The sequence below is a fragment of the Ovis aries genome, chromosome 8 (assembly GCF_016772045.2).
Source record: "Ovis aries strain OAR_USU_Benz2616 breed Rambouillet chromosome 8, ARS-UI_Ramb_v3.0, whole genome shotgun sequence".
Classification (NCBI taxonomy): Eukaryota; Metazoa; Chordata; class Mammalia; order Artiodactyla; family Bovidae; genus Ovis; species Ovis aries.
The window spans coordinates 77,261,177-77,279,821 of record NC_056061.1 but is presented as its reverse complement, the minus strand read 5'-3'; the positions used below and the strand labels follow the sequence as shown (position 1 = coordinate 77,279,821).

At 36.5% G+C, this 18,645-nt stretch overlaps 1 protein-coding gene across 33 annotated transcripts in view; it reads left to right on the top strand.

Annotated features, from left to right (window-relative positions):
• Positions 1-18,645, top strand: part of SYNE1 (spectrin repeat containing nuclear envelope protein 1) — a 492,315-nt gene that overhangs the window by 121,638 nt on the left and 352,032 nt on the right. For 30 of the 33 annotated variants that reach the window (XM_060419826.1, XM_060419839.1, XM_060419838.1 and 27 more), the window contains 6 exons: positions 2,067-2,263; positions 4,232-4,341; positions 8,126-8,176; positions 11,107-11,214; positions 14,468-14,605; positions 15,603-15,767. In XM_060419826.1, coding sequence (XP_060275809.1) covers positions 2,067-2,263; positions 4,232-4,341; positions 8,126-8,176; positions 11,107-11,214; positions 14,468-14,605; positions 15,603-15,767 — 769 coding nt within the window. The remainder of the gene's footprint in view (positions 1-2,066; positions 2,264-4,231; positions 4,342-8,125; positions 8,177-11,106; positions 11,215-14,467; positions 14,606-15,602; positions 15,768-18,645) is intronic. The other 3 variants (XM_060419830.1, XM_060419828.1, XM_060419831.1) reach the window with 1 other exon arrangement.

Here is an 18,645-nt window from a genome sequence, read left to right as displayed (position 1 = left end):
AAACCTGCATCTTCTGCATTGCAGGAAGATTCTTTTCCACTGAGCTACCAGGAAGGCCATATGCATTAATACTGGATATAAAATTCCTACTCTCACAAAGTACCTTCTCATAGCAGTTTCAGTAGAGTTTTCAATTGATCATACCAACATTTTGCAGTCAGATGTGGTCAGTAATAAGATCTATTCACGTAGAAGTTGTGTTTTTGTAAATTTTCCTAATGAAATGTAAAGTTGACTCACTTTCTATTTTGCTTTGCATGCCTAAATCTAATCTGAATTTAATGTTCTACTTCTGGAAAACAGTTGTAAACAAGTACTTATCATTATGAAACACTGAGGCACTAAACATAGGGAGTTCTATTTTTAAAGCGTTTGAAGAGCAAAAATAAGGAGTGAAAAAAATAAACATAGAGAAGATATAATTAGTGTTACTAATTTATATAGTTTTGTTTAACTTTTCAAGCGTGTTGGTTGTTTTCTAATTGGGGGTATATTTTGATGATTCAAGTTGCAATCAAAAATATTTCTGAAAGCAAAGCTTTGTGGCTCTTGGGACTCTAGTAGGGATGAAATGGAAAACCCTTCCTACATTGCTGGCATGCTCTTTACATTCCATCCACAGTGGGCATCACTGATCTATCTTAAGCCTAATGGAGCAGGGAGAAGAAATGTGCTGGGTAGGAGAGGATGTTGATCACATATATGCTGTGACATCTATCACGATGCTGTCATGATAAAACTTTGCAGTAATGTCAGTATGATAGTCTGTTGTCTGTTGATTCGCATGGCATTTAATTATGCAAGCTGAGTGTGTGCTGGTAAAACAAGATTTTAAGTGAACTTTAACGTTTGCAGAGAAAAAAATGTAAGGGCATTTACCAACGTTTTATATTAATCAGTGTAAGATATATGGTATTTTATAGTTTGTGGAAATTTTGAGAATATAGTAAATAACAAGAATTGAGTGGTATTATTTCTGCTTTATTTAGAAACAACTATAATGAGGCTAATTTTCTAAAAAGAAATTACCAGAGTATTTATCTATTAAATGCTACCTAATTCGCTGATCACCTTTAAAGGCTCTAGACTTAATCAAAAAATATGTTCAAAGATATATTTGCAACACTTTTGAAACTGTCTTTATAGTTGATAAGTTACATGTAGGAAAAAAATCATTCACTGTGAGCTTGCCTCGCTTCTGTTTTCAACAACAAAATATTATCACCAACTTGAATCTCTTCTTACTTTGAATTAAACCCACTATGAAAGAGCAAAGATTTGTCACTAGTGCTTTGCCCTCACGGCAGTTCTAAAAAGAAGCATTTAAAACACAATTTGATCAAACAGTTTGGTTGGTAGGGTGAATTAATCTTGCTGGTACTTGTGTGGAGTATAGGCTTTTTCGTGACTAATTTAGAGAGACGACCACATCCCTCTGCATTTTGTTCATTCTACCACATTTAATGTGGTTCAGCCACATTATATTTGTCTGATATGATCTGTGCATATAAAAACAGGCTGCTTGTCATTGTCATTAAAATATGATAGAGGCTTCTTAAAAAAATACACAGGTGAATTATTATCAATTGAGGTGTTTTTAAAATGTTTCTTTTTTTACTTTGTTAGGTATTTTTCTCTCTCAGTTGAAAAATGTCCTTTACATTGAGGCTTTCAAATGCCTGAAAGCTCTAATCCAGAAAACTCTTTAAGTATGGAACCAGAATTTCTACTTCTTAACCTGTTTCCGGTGCAGCAGTCCATGGGGTTACAAAGAGCTGGACCCTTTAGCGACGGAACACACACACATCTTGTTACCTACTAAAAATTTTGATTATTTTCTCTCAAAACCAGTTAACTGATATAGAGCTGTATCAGAAATCAGAAAACTCTTAAATATGAAACCAGAATTTCCCACTAAAAATTTTGTTTTGCGTATTTTTCCTGAAGACCAGTTAACTGCTATAGCTGACCATACATTACCCATTGTGGAGGAGTTTGGATTGAGTCTTTGAGGAAGTGTGCATTACCTGTTTAGAAAGTGACATCCATTTTTTTTTTTTTTAAAGGCAGAGTGGAATAGAAGTAAAAGACTTCGGCCGGAGTTGGAGAAGTGGAGTGGCCTTTCATTCTGTCATCCACGCTATTCGGCCGGAACTAGTGGACTTGGAGAAGGTGAAAGGAAGGCCTAACCGAGAAAACCTGGAGGAGGCTTTCACCATTGCTGAAACGGAACTGGGGATCCCACGGCTCCTGGACCCTGAAGGCACGTAAAGTGATTCTGTCTCTTGTGTCCCTCAACTCAGGCGGGCTACATCCTAAACCCAGAAATTACAGACATGTCCGAGAGCTCAGAAAACTTTGAAAGTGAGAAGGAACAGTGTCTTTCTGCACAAATTTTCTTTTGGAGAAATACGTGCTGCTATGTTGTTGTGTCCAACTCTTTACAACCCCATGGACTATAGCCCACCAGGCTCCTCTGTCCTTGGGATTTCCCGGGCATTCATACTGGAGTGGGTTGCCATTCCCTTCTCCACGGGATCTTCCTGACCCAGGGATCGAACTGAGGCCTCCTGCATTGGCAGGCGGATTCTTTACCACTGAGCCACCAGAGTGGTTGTTTGATAAGATTTCAGAATGGATATTTCTAGCTCTCAAAACACTGTCTGCCTGCTTGGCTTCCATGTGATGATGGCCAGCATGGAGATCCCTTGCCATTTTAGTGACCCTGTTTCCCCTCCTTGCCTGCACCCCTACCCAATTTCATTAGGGTAGCCACGGGCTTTCCACCTTGTTTCTGTACACACACACACGTGCACAAGCCACTAGTATCAAGGACACACCTCAGTTCAAGGGGAAGGACCACAAATATCCTATTCCTCAGCTTCAGAGAATACATCAGAGCTGAACTTTTTCCTGTAGTAGAATAGGAGAAAGATATAAATGGTTCTTTCAGATTCACTAGACCAGAGGATCTTAATATTTTCTTTGATGATCAGAAATTGAGTTTTCCCAAATGCAAGCCTAATTCAGATATAAAGTAATTATTTTCCTAATGAAAACTCCCCCCTCCCAAATTTTTAGCCAATTTGAATGTATAAACTTGTAGGAATACAGATTAAATAGACCAAGTATCAATATCAATCAACAACAATTGTTTTATGATTTAGTCCTGTGTATACTAAAAGCAGGTACTGTAGTAAATCATGTATTAAATGTTGTTTTCTTTCCACTTTTATAATTTATGAAAGTTTTATTCTTCATATGCATTCTCCACATCAGTGATCTTATTATTTCTAAAATCCCCTTTCAGTCATCTCATGAACTCCAGAATACATTATCTTTGTTTATTTTTAAGTCTCTTGAGTTGTACCACTTCTTAAATGCTACACTGATAATCCCTATAAATTATATTTCAAATCACAAGAAACAATACAAAATATTAGGGACGTTTTATGTTTTGATTTTCATGGTTTCTGTTGGTTCGGTTTCTTTTGTTGTTGCTGGTCTATAAGTGTATATATCGTATTGGTAATCTCCAAATGTATCCAGTCTTACCCTGATTTTATAATTATTAAATTTGTATAAATATCCTTGTTTGATTTTTACTGGTTTTTTAGATAAACATCTATATACTTAAAAATGACAGTGACTGAGATCTTTTCCGCTCTCAAATTATGTACTTAAAGAGTACTTAACTGTTCAGCTTACAGTAGCTTAGACAGAAGGCTTCACAATGGAGAAGCTGTGTAAGGACTTGGACATAAGGCTTCTCCCTCTTTTCTGAAATAAATTAATACATGACCATATATAGTATACAAACTATATAGTCATTTATCATTCAGTATGGTGCCTATAAATTGTTTTACTACCCATTTAGTCTGATTCTGTAATGTACATATTATAGGTATTTTAGTAACTAGACAAAATATATGAATAATTTTATATATCTATCTCATATTTCTGATGAGTGTTGAAATTATTTAAGTGAAACATGTACTACTTTCCTAACAGCTCTTGGCTAAAATGTGTCAGCTTTCTGAGTCATAAAATTTCCACTGTATATTATCCAGACTAAACTGGTTTTCCCTCTCTCCATCTCTAAATAGTATTCTGTTCTTCTTCTGCATTTAGGACACTGTCTTTTGCTATATTAGCTAGATTTCAAAGTTTATATTATTAAAATCTTTTAAAATGCTTATTAATTTCACGTATTTGGGTTTGATTTTTTCAGATGTTGATGTGGATAAACCAGATGAGAAGTCTATTATGACCTATGTAGCCCAGTTTCTGAAGCAGTATCCTGATGTCCACAGTACAGGCTCTGATGGGCAAGAGATTGATGTAAGTATTTGTTTTTCTTTGAGCACTGATAACACACTAGATCGATATCACCCACACTTGGGAGGAAATCAGAGGGAAAAATTTCTCTGATGTGTTGGCTGAATCAGAGAAAGCATTGTTAATAATAACTGCTGGATGTATAATATGTATAATATGAATTGACATCTAGGAAAGATAAGAGTGTTGAGAAACTTTATTTTAGCAATTAGACCACTGAATTATTTTTGTATCATCATATTATTTATGCACTTACATCCTGAGTTTCCTTCTTCTGTTCAATCTGATAAAACCTAATTTTGACTTTTAGATTTATCATGTAAATTGCTTGGAGAAGGGAATGGCAACCCACTCCAGTGTTCTTGCCTGGAGAGTTCCATGGGCAGAGGAGCCTGGTGGGCTACAGTCCATGGCATCACAAAGAGTCGGGCATGACTTAGTGACTAAACCACCACCACCATGTAAGTTGCTACTCATTGTAAACATATAAAAGTCAAGCAGACTTATGAAAGTTCTAATTATTCCCTGTGCTTAGATTTTTCAGCCACTCGGTAGTTTAAATAACATATTTTTCATACTACTCAAATGACATATGTTTGTTGTCATGAATAAAGAAAAACAAAAATTGAGGGGAAAAGGAAAAGAAAATTATTTGTACTTAATGGCACCCCACTCCAGTACTCTTGCCTGGAAAATCCCATGGACAGAGGAGCCTGGTGGGCTGCAGTCCATGGGGTCGCTAAGAGTCGGATACGACTGAATGACTTCACTTTCACTTTTCACTTTCATGCATTGGAGAAGGAAATGGCAACCCACTCCAGTGTTCTTGCCTGGAGAATCCCAGGGACAGGGGAGCCTGGTGGGCTGCTGTCAATGGGATCGCACAGAGTCGGACACGACTGAAGCGACTCAGCAGCAGCAGCAGCAGCAGCAGCAACCTTCTGTAGAGAATCTATTCTTAAAAAAATCAATACTTTGGTGTGTGTTCCCTGTATATGTAGACATATAATATATTTTAACAAAAATAGAATCATGGGGCTTCCCTGGTAGCTCAGTGATAAAGAATCTGCCAGCCAATGCAAGGGACACAGGCTCAATCCCTGGTCTGAGAAGATCCCACATGTGACTTCCATATGTTTACAATGAGTAGCAGCTTACCTGATGGTGGTAAGCCCATGCACCACAACTATCGAGTCTGCGCTGTAGAGTCTGGGAAACCGAAACTCCTGAGCCCCCGTGCCGCAACTACTGAAGCCGGGGTTCCCTAGAGCCTGTGCTCTGCAGCAAGAGAAGTCACCACGATGAGAAGCCCACACATGGCACCTAGAAGTAGTCCCTACTCTCCACAACTAAAGAAAAGCCCGCACAGCAGCCAAGACCCAGTATAGTCAAAAATAAGTAAATAAATACAATTTTAGAACATAGCATCATAGTATACATATAATTTTATTTTTTCAGTGATACAAAACCTTTCTCATGCCATTCTCTCTAAAACTTCATAAAAGTGGACGATAATTTATCTAATATTGATTGTTGAAAATTTCTGATTTTTTGCTATTATAAAAATACTTCCATGAACAATTTTGTAATAAGAACTGTTCTTCAGCTCTTTCTTAAAGAGGAATTCCTAGACTAAAGAGCATGCAGAGTCTTGTCAAATCCTCTCAGGAGGTGTCTCATTTTATACTCTAGCCAGCATACCAGAATGCCTATATTCTGTCCTTAACAACCAGTGGATGTTACATTCTCCTATTTTTTAAAAAATACTCTATTAGGTTTTGGGGTTTTTTGGTTTTAGAGAGAGAGGTGGATTTACTACTGAATTTAAAATTATTTATTATTTAAATGACATCAGGGAAAGTAATAAATGAATTTTCAAGACACTTTAAAAACAATCTCTCTATCTTACCATTCAGGTCTCAACTAGGATTTACCGTTCAAGTCTGAGCTAGGGTTTTCAGAGAGGTTAAGATTATAATGAAGATAAACAAGAAAAACAAACAAACGAAAAAATGCACTGTGTTTCTTAGAAACAGATCTAAGGAAGGAAAAGATCAGAGAAACATAACCCAATGTTTTCAAGTAGGAAAAGGTTTTGCAGTAATAGAAATCTTTGTAAAAGAATTAAATGTAACAACAGTAACTGGCATTTCCTAGGTAACTTGGGTGAAGTTAATCTGGTATTTGATAGAACTATGTTAGTTATTTTAAAAAACTGTGGTTTCAAGAAACTGTTTTCTTTGTTCCTTGCCAAGCTTGGAAGGAACAAATATTGATCACCAGAGTAACTTATTCTACAATAGGCAAAATAATGTTCCTAAGAAGCACCACTGAACACGAAAGACTCTGCTTGCAAACTCCAGTGTGGACTGAGTCATGTGTGTGGTATTCATTTGGTGTTTGCTGGGTTTTGAGAATGTGATTGGGTACAGATGGTGCTCTGTAAATAAAAAACTGTATGGAGGTCTATTAGAACTCCCTCATAGGGCACAGAGAAAATCAGTTTTCCATCTGATTGTCATATCTAAAGTTCTTCTATTGGCCAGTTAGATTTATTTCTGACCTGATGTCTAAGCTTGTACTGTTTTAATTTCTCTGACATTAATCATCTCTCCAGATCAGTAAACATGGTGGCTGGTAATGTCTGAGAAATAAAGAGAGATACTTATGTTCATGCTCATGAGCAAGGATTTAATGTAAAAATCCTCAGAGACTTGAAATATACTCCTGTTTTAAACTTTTTAATATACTGGACTAAAGAGCTTTATTGTTAAGCAATTAATCTCATTCTCTAGAAGATAAATTCTGATTTTTCTTTTAAAAACTTCCATCTCTTTCCTAAAAGAAGCATGCTTCAGGAAAGTTTCAAAAAAAGCATGTTATGTTACCCTTTTTTAAATGATAGATAATGTAGAGTATGAACATCTAAATATGAATATTTTAAATAGAAGAATGATTTTTTATTTTTTATGATGTATGTTTTATTTTTGTTTAACGCAACTTAGTGGCCCTCTCATTCTGTCTAATGAACCTTGAAGATTTTATAGACTATACACATTAGGGTTGATGTCATCCCCTTGAAGTCCTCATTACTTTTGTACTCAAGTTTTAGTAAATAGTTTTTTAAATTCATTTTAAAAAATACTGGCATCAACATATCTGTCAGGCTTTCATTTTTCCTTTTTGATTCTTATATCCCCTTCATGAATTTATTTAAATTAGTTATTTTATAGATTCTAAGTCTGATTTTCTGATTGGAAATAGATAGTGCCATTTTTTTCTTACTTCAGTCAGTAAAGTTGATAATTCCTTAAAAGTATTCCTTGGATAATTAGTACTAAATTATTAATAAATGCAATAGACCCACTGGTTTATCGCTCTCATTCCTCAAACTTTAAATTAACCACAGCTCAGTCTTAGTTGTGTAGAATACACAGATGTATATCAGGACCGTATAGAGAAAAATATGAATCCATATACCTTTTCTTTACATTGTTGTCCCTTCAAAATATTTACTATCATAAGACATATGTATAATATATATAGTCACATATGACTATTAAAAATTAAAGCAAAACCACCAAATGCCAGAATTCTACATTGCCTTATTTGATTCAAATAGTTTGATACTTTCAAAAGTTGTGAAAATATCTTAAAATAACTATACCCTTCAAATTGTTGCCTATTTATTTATAGACAGATGCCTCTTCATTTTTTGTGTTTCCTATATGACTTTTGTCCCTGATTTATGTTATTTTTCTATATGTTATCTTTTTCACATTGTTAGGAAATACTTCCAAGTTTCCCATCTTTTACAAATTCTATCCAAATTCTTAAGGTAAGATTTAAGTCATCTTGAATTAGTGACTTCTTTCAAACATTCTGCATTCTATAGCTTGTTAGCCATCCCTTTGCATGTACTTGTGTTTTTATATACATTTATTTTAATACCTAAATTCTGTTATTTTCTTTTCCTTTCTAATAGGAAAATAACATATGTGTTCTTAAATATTAGTTACAGTCTAAGCTACTCCCATGGACTTTCCCACTAATCTCTAATTATAAGATGGCATTAATTAATTTCTTTTTAATAATAATAGCACTAACAAAAGGAAAAATTAAAATAACTATTATTTATTTATGTGTGACATGGAAAATAAATATTAAAGCTTTATTTTTTCATTTTAAAGTATTAATAGGAAATAATTAATTGAACAAGGTAAGTGTTCAATTAGCTTGTAACCCTGAGTTTCATCACAACTCTTCTGCTCAATATTGAGTAACATGGTTTAGTAAAATTCATGAAACATGGTTAAGTGCTCAAAAAAATATTTGTGGAACTCATGATTAAGAATTCTTTCCCATATGCAAGTTATTTCCATTTTTCTACTTAGGCCTAAAGTTAAAGATTTATCAACACAATAGACTTTGTGCTAACACTGGAATAAAAAACTAGAAGTAAAAATTTTTATTTCATGCTTCATGAAGCATGATTTTAAGTATATATAAGTATACTACAAAACATACAATACATGTATTTGAGTGAGTGAGTGAGAGAGAAAGGAAGAAGCAGTGAGAATGCTAACAGTTGGGTTATTTGGCGCTTAGATGGTCTCTACGCAAATAGATCTCCATGTCATTGAATATGTGTGGAAGTTACCAATTGAAGAAAAACCACTAAACTATATGAGTTTTGAAATCTAAATCTAAATGTTTCATTTTCCTTTAAAAGGAGAATGCTAAGTGTATACAGAGCTGCATCCTTTTCAACCTTATTGCAATTTGCACTTCCACACCAGAAGAAAAAGTCATTTGTTGAACATACTCTAGCAAAGTTATTTTAAGAACATACTTTTTTTCTCTCAGATGATTTTGTGAAATAACTTCAATTGGTGAAGAAATGATGAGCCTGGGGACAGTCAAAGCCCCATGCTCACTTTGGTGAGCTCCACTGGTGGTCGTATTGAGCTCAGGTTCCTTGAAGGTAGAACAAGAGCTTTGTGCTCCTCTAAGCTCAGAAAATATGTCATTAGTGCTGTTGTGGGCATGAAAGTCAACCAATAACAGAACATGTGCCTTGATACCATTCCCTTATTCATTCAGAAGAACCGTCATAGGAAGTACTGAGACTTTGGAGTCTTCCTATTCCATTTTGTCCTCTATGTTACCAATCAATCATTTATTCCACAATTATCTATTGAGTGACACCAGGTGCCAAATTGCTATGTTAGTCTGGAGAAAAAAAAGATACATATGTGGTTTGAAATGCTGAATGGAGGAGGGAGGAGAGACAATGAAATATAATGTATTTTGGGTGAATATTTGAGCTCAGGTTGTTGCAAGATCATAGAAAAATGTTCTCAACATGTGGTCCCTAAGCCAGCAGCATCAGGTTGACCTGGAAACTTGTACTAAATATACATTCTCAAGATACACTAAGCCAGAAAACCTGATGGCGTGCCCAGTCATCTTTTTCATAAGCTCTCCAGGTGATTCTAGTGTTCACTAAAGTTTGAGCACCACTGGCAAAAGAGAAACTCATAACTCAGATCTGTGGATCAAAAAAAAGCTTATTAGAGAAGGGTGCACCTGAGCTGAGCTCTGAGGAAGTCATCACCCAGGGGAAATTGTTCCGGGCAGAAGAGGGTTGTCTTTGTAACACCAGGAAGTGAAAGAGGACACATATCACAATAGCACTTGTGGCAACCTCTGCTATGGATGTGTTGACAAAGAATCTCTAATTCTCCTCAAAACCATGTAAAGGGGGTGCCATGACTACCCAGATGATGGTACAGCAGAAGAGAGGATTTTAAAACATTGTATCTGAATTCACAGAGCTAATATATGTCAGGACCAGAGTTTGAAACCAGTTCCACCTGCCTCCATAGCCAGCTCTCTTTCTCCTCTGCCATTTCACCTGTCTGCAGACAGCCATTTTAATCTGTCATAGCTGTGATCATCAGATGAGATGTTGTAATGAAAAGTTAAGTGCCAAAAAGTCATGTAAAATGTGTTTGTGATTACTCTGGCATTCTTACCTGATAAGAAGTCTTAATGACAATTTAGGATATTTTCACTACATCAGTGCTAGAATAGCTCTTACTATTTGTGGAAACAAGTATGTAACTCTCCAGTTCTTTTTCATTTTTAAGATGTGAGTGGTAGCTTGTATGCATCCATTCAGCAGATGATCTGGTAAATATCTTAGAGTTTCATATTGCCAGGGTTTGGGAATGCCGTATTGAGCAAGATAAATGTGCTTTCTGGCCTCATGGGGCTTATGTTATATTATCGCATAATGTTTTTAAACATAATGTACACAACTAATCCAATGTTACTCTGACTGTAGCTCCTTTAATTCAGTCAAAATTAATCTTATCTTGATCAGTCCTCTAGGTTATCAGTGGCCTTGGGTTAAGACGCAACCATAGGCCTATTTGCACTCCCATTCCAGCCACTACTTTTTCTGAGTATTTTTGTGCTTAGCACATTTCCCCAGGAGCACATTTTCTTAATTAAATTAATGTTTCTTGAGAAGAACAATGGAGGTAGATAATTTCAGTATTCAGTATGATAATTAAGATTTTTTATAGAATTAATTTTTGCTTCTTATTCTCCGGAAGAGGTGAGGGCAGGGAAGGAGAAAGTTTTTCAGAGACATTTGGAGCTTATTAAATATTCAGTGTATTCTAGGATCAGTCAGGCATTAATCAGCAATTAAGTAAATGCACAGTTACTAATAAAATTGTGATGTCTGCTGGTTTCTAGAGAGAAGACAGGCTAATTTTGAAGGAGATGAAAGTTTGGATAGAACAATTTGAAAGAGATTTGACAAGGGCACAGATGACAGACTCAAGTTTGCAGGATAAATATCAGGTAATGTATGGAAGAGATATTTCACTTTTCTTCAAAGCCTTTCATGAGTAAGAGCCACATATGTCATTTAATCTATGTTTAATATTTCAAGTGATATTAATGAGAAATGTCTTTTTAAAATAATATACATTATCTTAAGTTTACATATAATTTAATCATATTTCTATGTAAATAGGTAGTTTTTAAATTTCAATGCGTTTATATATTGTAATATATTTGCCATTGTAACAATAATTAGCACTTCTATCATGTGACATTATTATCGTTTATTTTTAGTGGGTAAGATGTATAAGTTCCAGTCTCTTAGCAATTTTGATGATCATAATACAATACTATTGTCCATATTCACTGTTCTGTGCATTTGGAATCTAGGACTTATATACCCTAAACCTTTCCAGTTTGTATACTTAAATATCCATCCTGTCCTCTCCACCCCCCATCCCCTGGTAACCATCATTTTGCTCTCTGTTTTTAGGAGTTTGACTTTTTAGATTCCATACATAAATGATATTATACAATCTTTGTTTTTCTCTACTTATCTTGCTTAGCACAACATCTTTTTTTTTTTTTAACTTTATTTTACTTTACAATACTGTATTGGTTTTGCCATACATCAACATGAATCAAGTTTCACCCATGTTGTCACTTATGGCAGGCTGTCCGTTTTTCTCATGGCTAAACGATATGCCGTTGTATATATACACCGCGTCGTCTTTGCCAGTTCTTCTGTTAATGGGCACTTAGATTGTTTCCATCGATTGACTGTGGTGACAATGCTGCAATAAACAGGAGAGTGCATGTATATCTCTTTGATACTTTGTTTTCATTTGCTTTGGATATACACCCAGAGCTGGAGTTGGTAGTGTTAAATTGTATGTGCCACGTTATATAGAGTTCTGAGGCTTCATCACTTTCCCAGAACTCAGTCTTGTAGATGATCCAAAACACAAATCTAGCCATTGCTTTTATATAACACATGACCTTACAGATGTTACCTCACAAGAAATTCCACCAAAATGTGACTTCTGTGGCAAATTGAAAATGTCTATAGGATAAGCTGAATTAAATAAAAATTGCAACGTGAGGAGCTGGAGTAGGTCGCTCAGTAAGATCAGTTTCGCCTGCTTCCTGCCTCTCTCAACACTGCTGCATTCGGGTGGAGTCCGGTGTTGCCGCTGCTGTGGTCGCTTTCTCCCAGTTTCATCACACTGTCATTAATTAGATTTCAGCTTCCAACTTCCACTTTTAAAATCTTTTAACAAGTTTTTTTTTTTTTTCCATTGAATTGTGACTTACTCTGTGTAGCACTGACATTTTCTCCTGCTTAAAATATCATTGCATTTCGGTGGCAAAACTATGGTATATTCTAATTTACAATGTATTTTGACAATTTTTGCTATAAAAACAGGGTGAATGATGTAAGAGATGTGAAATGGCAGATGATAAAAGATTTAGCTGTTGGAATTAGTGTGTGATTTTATATAATCATATCTATAAAGTATGCCTGAATTTAGATGGATGCTTTCATCAGTATTATATTTGATGGATTTGGAAATACAATAAATACATTCTTATATGTGTGTTCTTTTTGCTGAAGCTCATTATAATTTTTTCCCCTAAAAGATAATTTTCTGGGAACATTAAAATGATTAAATCAGTAAATTGAGGCTATAAATGCAAGAAAAGAATGAATGTCTTTATTTAGCCCATTAGTGAGTTTCAGTTTTAACATAAATTATCAAAAAATAAATTCCAAGTTATGAAGTTACCATTGTACAGAAGTTAATTTATAAGAGGAAATCTAAGTATCAGAAAAGTACAAAACAGAAGCATTCCTTTCATATCAGTCTCTTAAATAGGGTTAGACCACATAGGGAATGTTTTCTTTCATTTGTATGTTTATTATGTAATCAGAATCTAATGTTTGTACTTATCAATTAATAGCGTATTTTCCAGTTTTTCTGTATGTGGAATTCTGTAGAATAAAATTTAAGACTGATTATATGTTTTGGTACTTTAAAATTACATTAAGTTATAGTGAATGGTAGGTAAAATTTGTGGTAAAATATTTATTCACCATCTCCCCCAAGTGTTCTTCATGTGAATTTACATGTTTGTGTACTTAGTGACTTAGAAGTTCTTTCAAATATGCTATCTGTTAGATTCTATGGGGGCTATTCTCATGTTCCTTAATATTTTTAATATTAAAGGCATTAAATGGACATTCAGTGACATTTTCAATTCATATGTAGACTTTGAAACATATTTTAGAGTGGGTTAATGTAATATACGGAGAAAGCGATGGCACCCCACTCCAGTACTCTTGCCTGGAAAATCCCATGGACGGAGAAGCCTGGTAGGCTGCAGTCCATGGGGTCGCGAAGAGTCGGACACAACTGAGTGACTTCACTTTCATGCATTGGAGAAGGAAATGGCAACCCACTCCAGTGTTCTTGCCTGGAGAATCCCAGGGACGGGGGAGCCTGGTGGGCTGCCATCTATGGGGTCGCACAGAGTCGGACACGACTGAAGCGACTTAGCAGCAGCAGCAATGTAATGTAAAATGTAGGGCTTTCATTAAAATCACTAACTTTTCTTAGGTTATATTAATATTAGACTTACAGTTAAGTCTACATGTTACAAATTTATGTTAACCATACTGTGACAAAATAAAGATATAATATTTAGTATTTAATATCATAAAATTAAAGCAAGGGGTTATTACATAAAGTAAACCTTTCATACAAATTTACTTAAATATAAATTAGGATACCACTAATTCTGTATTTTTTTTGATGTATGCAATTTCTGTTTGTAAACTGGTACTTTAAAGTAAAACAGCAATTTTGATTATGAACGTAGATTTATACTCTTGTTTATTATTTCTTCATGAGCAGGGACTGGCTTGTAGATTATTTACCTAGGAATGAGAAATCCTAGCCTTGAGTGCTGTCTCTACTACTTGTGTTTGCCAAGTCACCTCTGGGCTTACTGTGGTAGTAATAACGGGCTTGTCTACGTTGTAGCGTGATGGGAAGCCAGAGATGATAATGTGCAGAAGGCACTTAGCAGGGGGCAGGGTCATCATCAGGGCTAGATGAATGCTGGCTGTATCACGATTGTCATTATTATTATCAGCAACATTTATTGAACGTTATCCAAATATAAAGGATTGTTATTTAGGAAACATGGTTTCCTTCGCTTTTGCTTTTTTTGACTGGCTGCCATGTTCTTGCTATTTTTCCTCTTTTAGTCATTTAAGCACTTCAGAGTTCAATATGAAATGAAGAGGAAACAGATTGAACACTTATTACAACCATTACATAGAGACGGTAAATTGTCACTTGACCAAGCATTGGTAAAACAGGCCTGGGATAGAGTGTCCTCCAGGGTAAGTCCTCTGATAATTCATTTCATTAGGACTTAACTTAGTCAAGAATATTTTCTGTCATCTTTTTCTTCACAATGATGTTACATCTGGTCCTCATGCCTCTGTCTGTGGTTGGAAGTTTTACCAGTGGGATGGCCGTTGTCCTCTTGTCAAGTCTTCCTATAAGTTAGTGGAAGTGCCTGTTTCACAACTCTCTCCCTGCTTTGCCTGCCTTATTGTAATATCACCGTTGACAAGACAACCCACTGAAATCCTGAAAGATCACCTGGGTTACTTCTCCTTTTATACAATTTAATCCTGGATTGTTTAGAAGTAACTCCACATGAATGAGGCCTCAGCTTCTCCAAGTTCTGTAACCAGGTTTCATCAACAGTTAATTATCTTCCTGTATTCACATTTATTTGTGTATTCTTTAATTTAAGCTTATCTTCTTATCTGGCCTTGAACTTGAAGGAACATTGCTCTGTAGCTTTCATTTTAATATTTTGCAAACATTAAGTCCGAGATTTCAAAACCTCTGAAACTTCTATCCCTCATGGGAATATTTGCCTCGTACTTATTCCATTTTCATTTTTATAATCCAACTTTCCCCATTAAGCTCTATTAAAGAATATGTTAGATCCAAACCCATCCCCCCATCATCCCAATAAGCTGTGAGGCAGTACCTGAGAATCAGATAAGTGGGAGACATGATGAAATCATTACAGAATTACATTATTGTAGAAAGAACCCTGAATTCTCATTTTCCTCCCAAGATGTCTAGATGACTTGATTTTTCTGGACCTGTTCTCATTATGTGGGAGATTTTGAAGGAATGTATCTGTGTTCTGAACTTTTCAAAACATTAGATTAGGACACAGATATTTTCTTACTTGGTATTTATTAAATTAACCCAAAATTAATAACTTACAGCATTTTGTAGGCTTTAAAATCATTTGGGGGAATTTTAGGAATTGTCTTTTGTGTTAAGACACTGTCTTTCTACTTTGTATTTCAGCTCTTCGATTGGCATATACAACTTGATAAGTCTCTTCCTGCTCCTCTGGGCACCATAGGGGCCTGGCTATACAGAGCAGAGGTGGCCCTAAGAGAGGAAATAACCATTCAGCAGGTTCACGAGGAAACAGCCAACACAATACAACGGAAACGTGAGCAACACAAGGTAAATACTCTGGCTGGAAAACCTTCCAGCGTAATGGTTCTAGTGTTACCAAATCAGGTTTGTTTGCCCATTACTCGGTGAGTCAAAGGTTGAGACACTAGGATTTGCAGCAGAGAAAGGGTTTATTCACAAGGCAGCCAGTTGAGGAGATGAGAGAACAAATTTCATCTCCCTGAAGGTGAGGGGTTCTGAGTGTTTATGGGACAAAGCTGAACGTGGGAAAGGTCACAGGAGATAAGAAACGGGTGAGGTGATCCTCATTCTGTGCGGATGCAACTAAGCCACAGACCTCTTCATGGGCTCCATGTTCAGAAAATGTAGCATCAGTGTGATCAGAGGGTGGAGTTTGGGCCCTCTGACATCAAAAGGTCACCATGTGACACTCCATGACACCCACGGTCATGGAGGGTCAGTGGACCTAACCAGTCTTAACCAGCTGGAGCTCAAACTGGACACAGCTGACTCCAAGTTCCTAAATTCAGCTTGGCCAACATCTTTTTGTTAAGGTTGTATGAAACTTGGAGGACCTACAAATTTTATTAAAGCAAACCTAGATGTCCATCAGCAGAAGAATGGATAAGAAAGCTATGGTACATGTACATGATGGAGTATTACTCAGCCATTAAAAAGAATGCATTTGAATCAATTCTAATGAGGTGGATGAAACTGGAGCCTATTATACAGAGTGAAGTAAGCCAGAAAGAAAACACCAATACAGTATACTAACGTATATATATGGAATTTAGAAAGATGGCAATAATAACCCTGTATGAGAGAGAGCAAAAGAGACCCGGATGTATAGAACAGTCTTTTGGACTCTGTGAGAGAGGGCAAGGGTGGGATGATTTGGGAGAATGGCATTGAAACATGTATAAATGTGAAACAAATCGCCAGTCCAGGTTCGATGCATGATACAGGATGCTCGGGGCAGGTGAACTGGGATGACCCAGAGGGATGGTATGGGGAGGGAGGTGGGAGGGGGATTCAAGATGGGGAACACGTGTACACCTGTGGTGGATTCATGTTGATGTATGGCAAAACCAATACAATATTGTAAAGTAATTAGCCTCCAATTAAAATAAATTTATATTTAAAAAAATAAAATAAAGCAGACCTGATCAGTGAAGGTAGGTTGTTGTTGTTCAGTTGCTAAGTTGTGTCTGACTCTTTGTGACTCCATGGTCTACAGCACACCAGGCCTCCCTGTCCTTCACCATCTCCTAGAGCTTGCTCAAACTCATGTCCATTGAATCAATGATGCCATCCAACCATCTTATCCTCTGTCACCCCCTTCTCTTACCCTCAGTCTTTCCCAGTATCAGAGTCTTTTCCAGTGAATCAGCTCTTTGCATCAGGTGGTCAAGGTACTGGAACTTTAGCAGGTTACAATTTACTGTTTATTAACAGCTAACTGATAATACTCTTGTTTCACTAGTATAGTCTGGAACTTGCAACGACTCAGGTCTCCCAGGCACCCATTCATTCTGGTTCAGAGATGTCCCATTTTCCTAGAAATTCTTTGATTTGCATTTCCCCCTTCTGTACTTGTTATGACAATCCCAGTAGATTCATTTCCAGAGTTTTTTTCCAGTAGCTCTGTGTTATTTTTTCATCTGCATTTACTTTTGTTATTTCTCTTGCTATATTGTTGTCTTTGAAAATATAAGGCCATAGACAGTGTGTATTTACATAACAGTGGGATTGGCCATTGGCTCCAGACCTCTTTTCCTCCTCCATTCTCACAGGAAGGCAAACCAAGTCACCAAGTTCTTATGTCCTGGTGCTTAAGAAGTGAGGATCAGGGTAGGGGAAGGGGTTACTAGTGGCCTTAGAAAGTGGTGGGATTAGGCCTTGATGATCTCTTAGCCATTTGCGACTTTATTTTCTCATTGCATGTTTTCTTGTGCTTTCGTAAGTTCTAATACTCTTCCTCTGCGTCTTGTAATAGTACAGTCCTAACTTAAAATGCTATTTTTTTTACTAACATCTCATTAATGCAACCCTGCATTTTGTGCAGTTGAATTTGTGTATCTCATTTACTGAGTCATGGTGGGGGTTAACTGTATATGTGGAAAATAAACCAACAACCAGGTCTCACTTTGTTCTTCTGTCCTGGTTATATAAGAAAAAGTGAAAGTGTTAGTTGCTCAGTCATGTCCAACTCTTTGCAACCCCATGGACTGTAGTCCATCAGGCTCCTCTGTCCATGGGAATTCTCCAGGTAAGAATATTGGAGTGGGTTGCCATTCCCTTCTCCAGGGGATTTCCTGAGCCAGGGATTGGACCCAGGTCTCCTGCATTGCAGGCAGATTCTTTACCATCTGAGCCACCAGGTGACTTTTTGGTTAAAGCCAGCTCTCAGCTTAGCTTCTGCCCACGTTCATGCAGTTGACTGTGGTTGGAGATAAACACACCCCCAGGCACGCTGACTAACCCAAATGGGCCCTTAATGCTCACCGGCACTCCAAAGGCATTTTTGGACTCTCTTCCCTTTGCATTTCTGGGACAACTATTTTATACCTTTTCTCCTCAAACCTTCTACACCTCCTCCTTCATCCTTACTCTTAGCTGATGACACCACTTCCTATTTCTCTGAGAAAATAGAAGCAGTCAAAAAAGAATTTCCGCAAGCTCCCACGACCACATCAACCCACCTACACGCATCTGTGACCGAATACTCTGTCTCCTGTCCTGTTACTATGGATGAACCATCTGTGCTCCGAGCTGAGGCCAGCCCCTCCGCATGTACAGTGGATCCCATCCTCCCAGCTCTGTTCCAGAAGATAATTCCTGTAGTACTTTGCTTCTTTATTTTTTCTCTCTCTTTCTCTGCTGGATTTTTCCCACCCACACGAAATATAGTGTCATTATTCTTAAT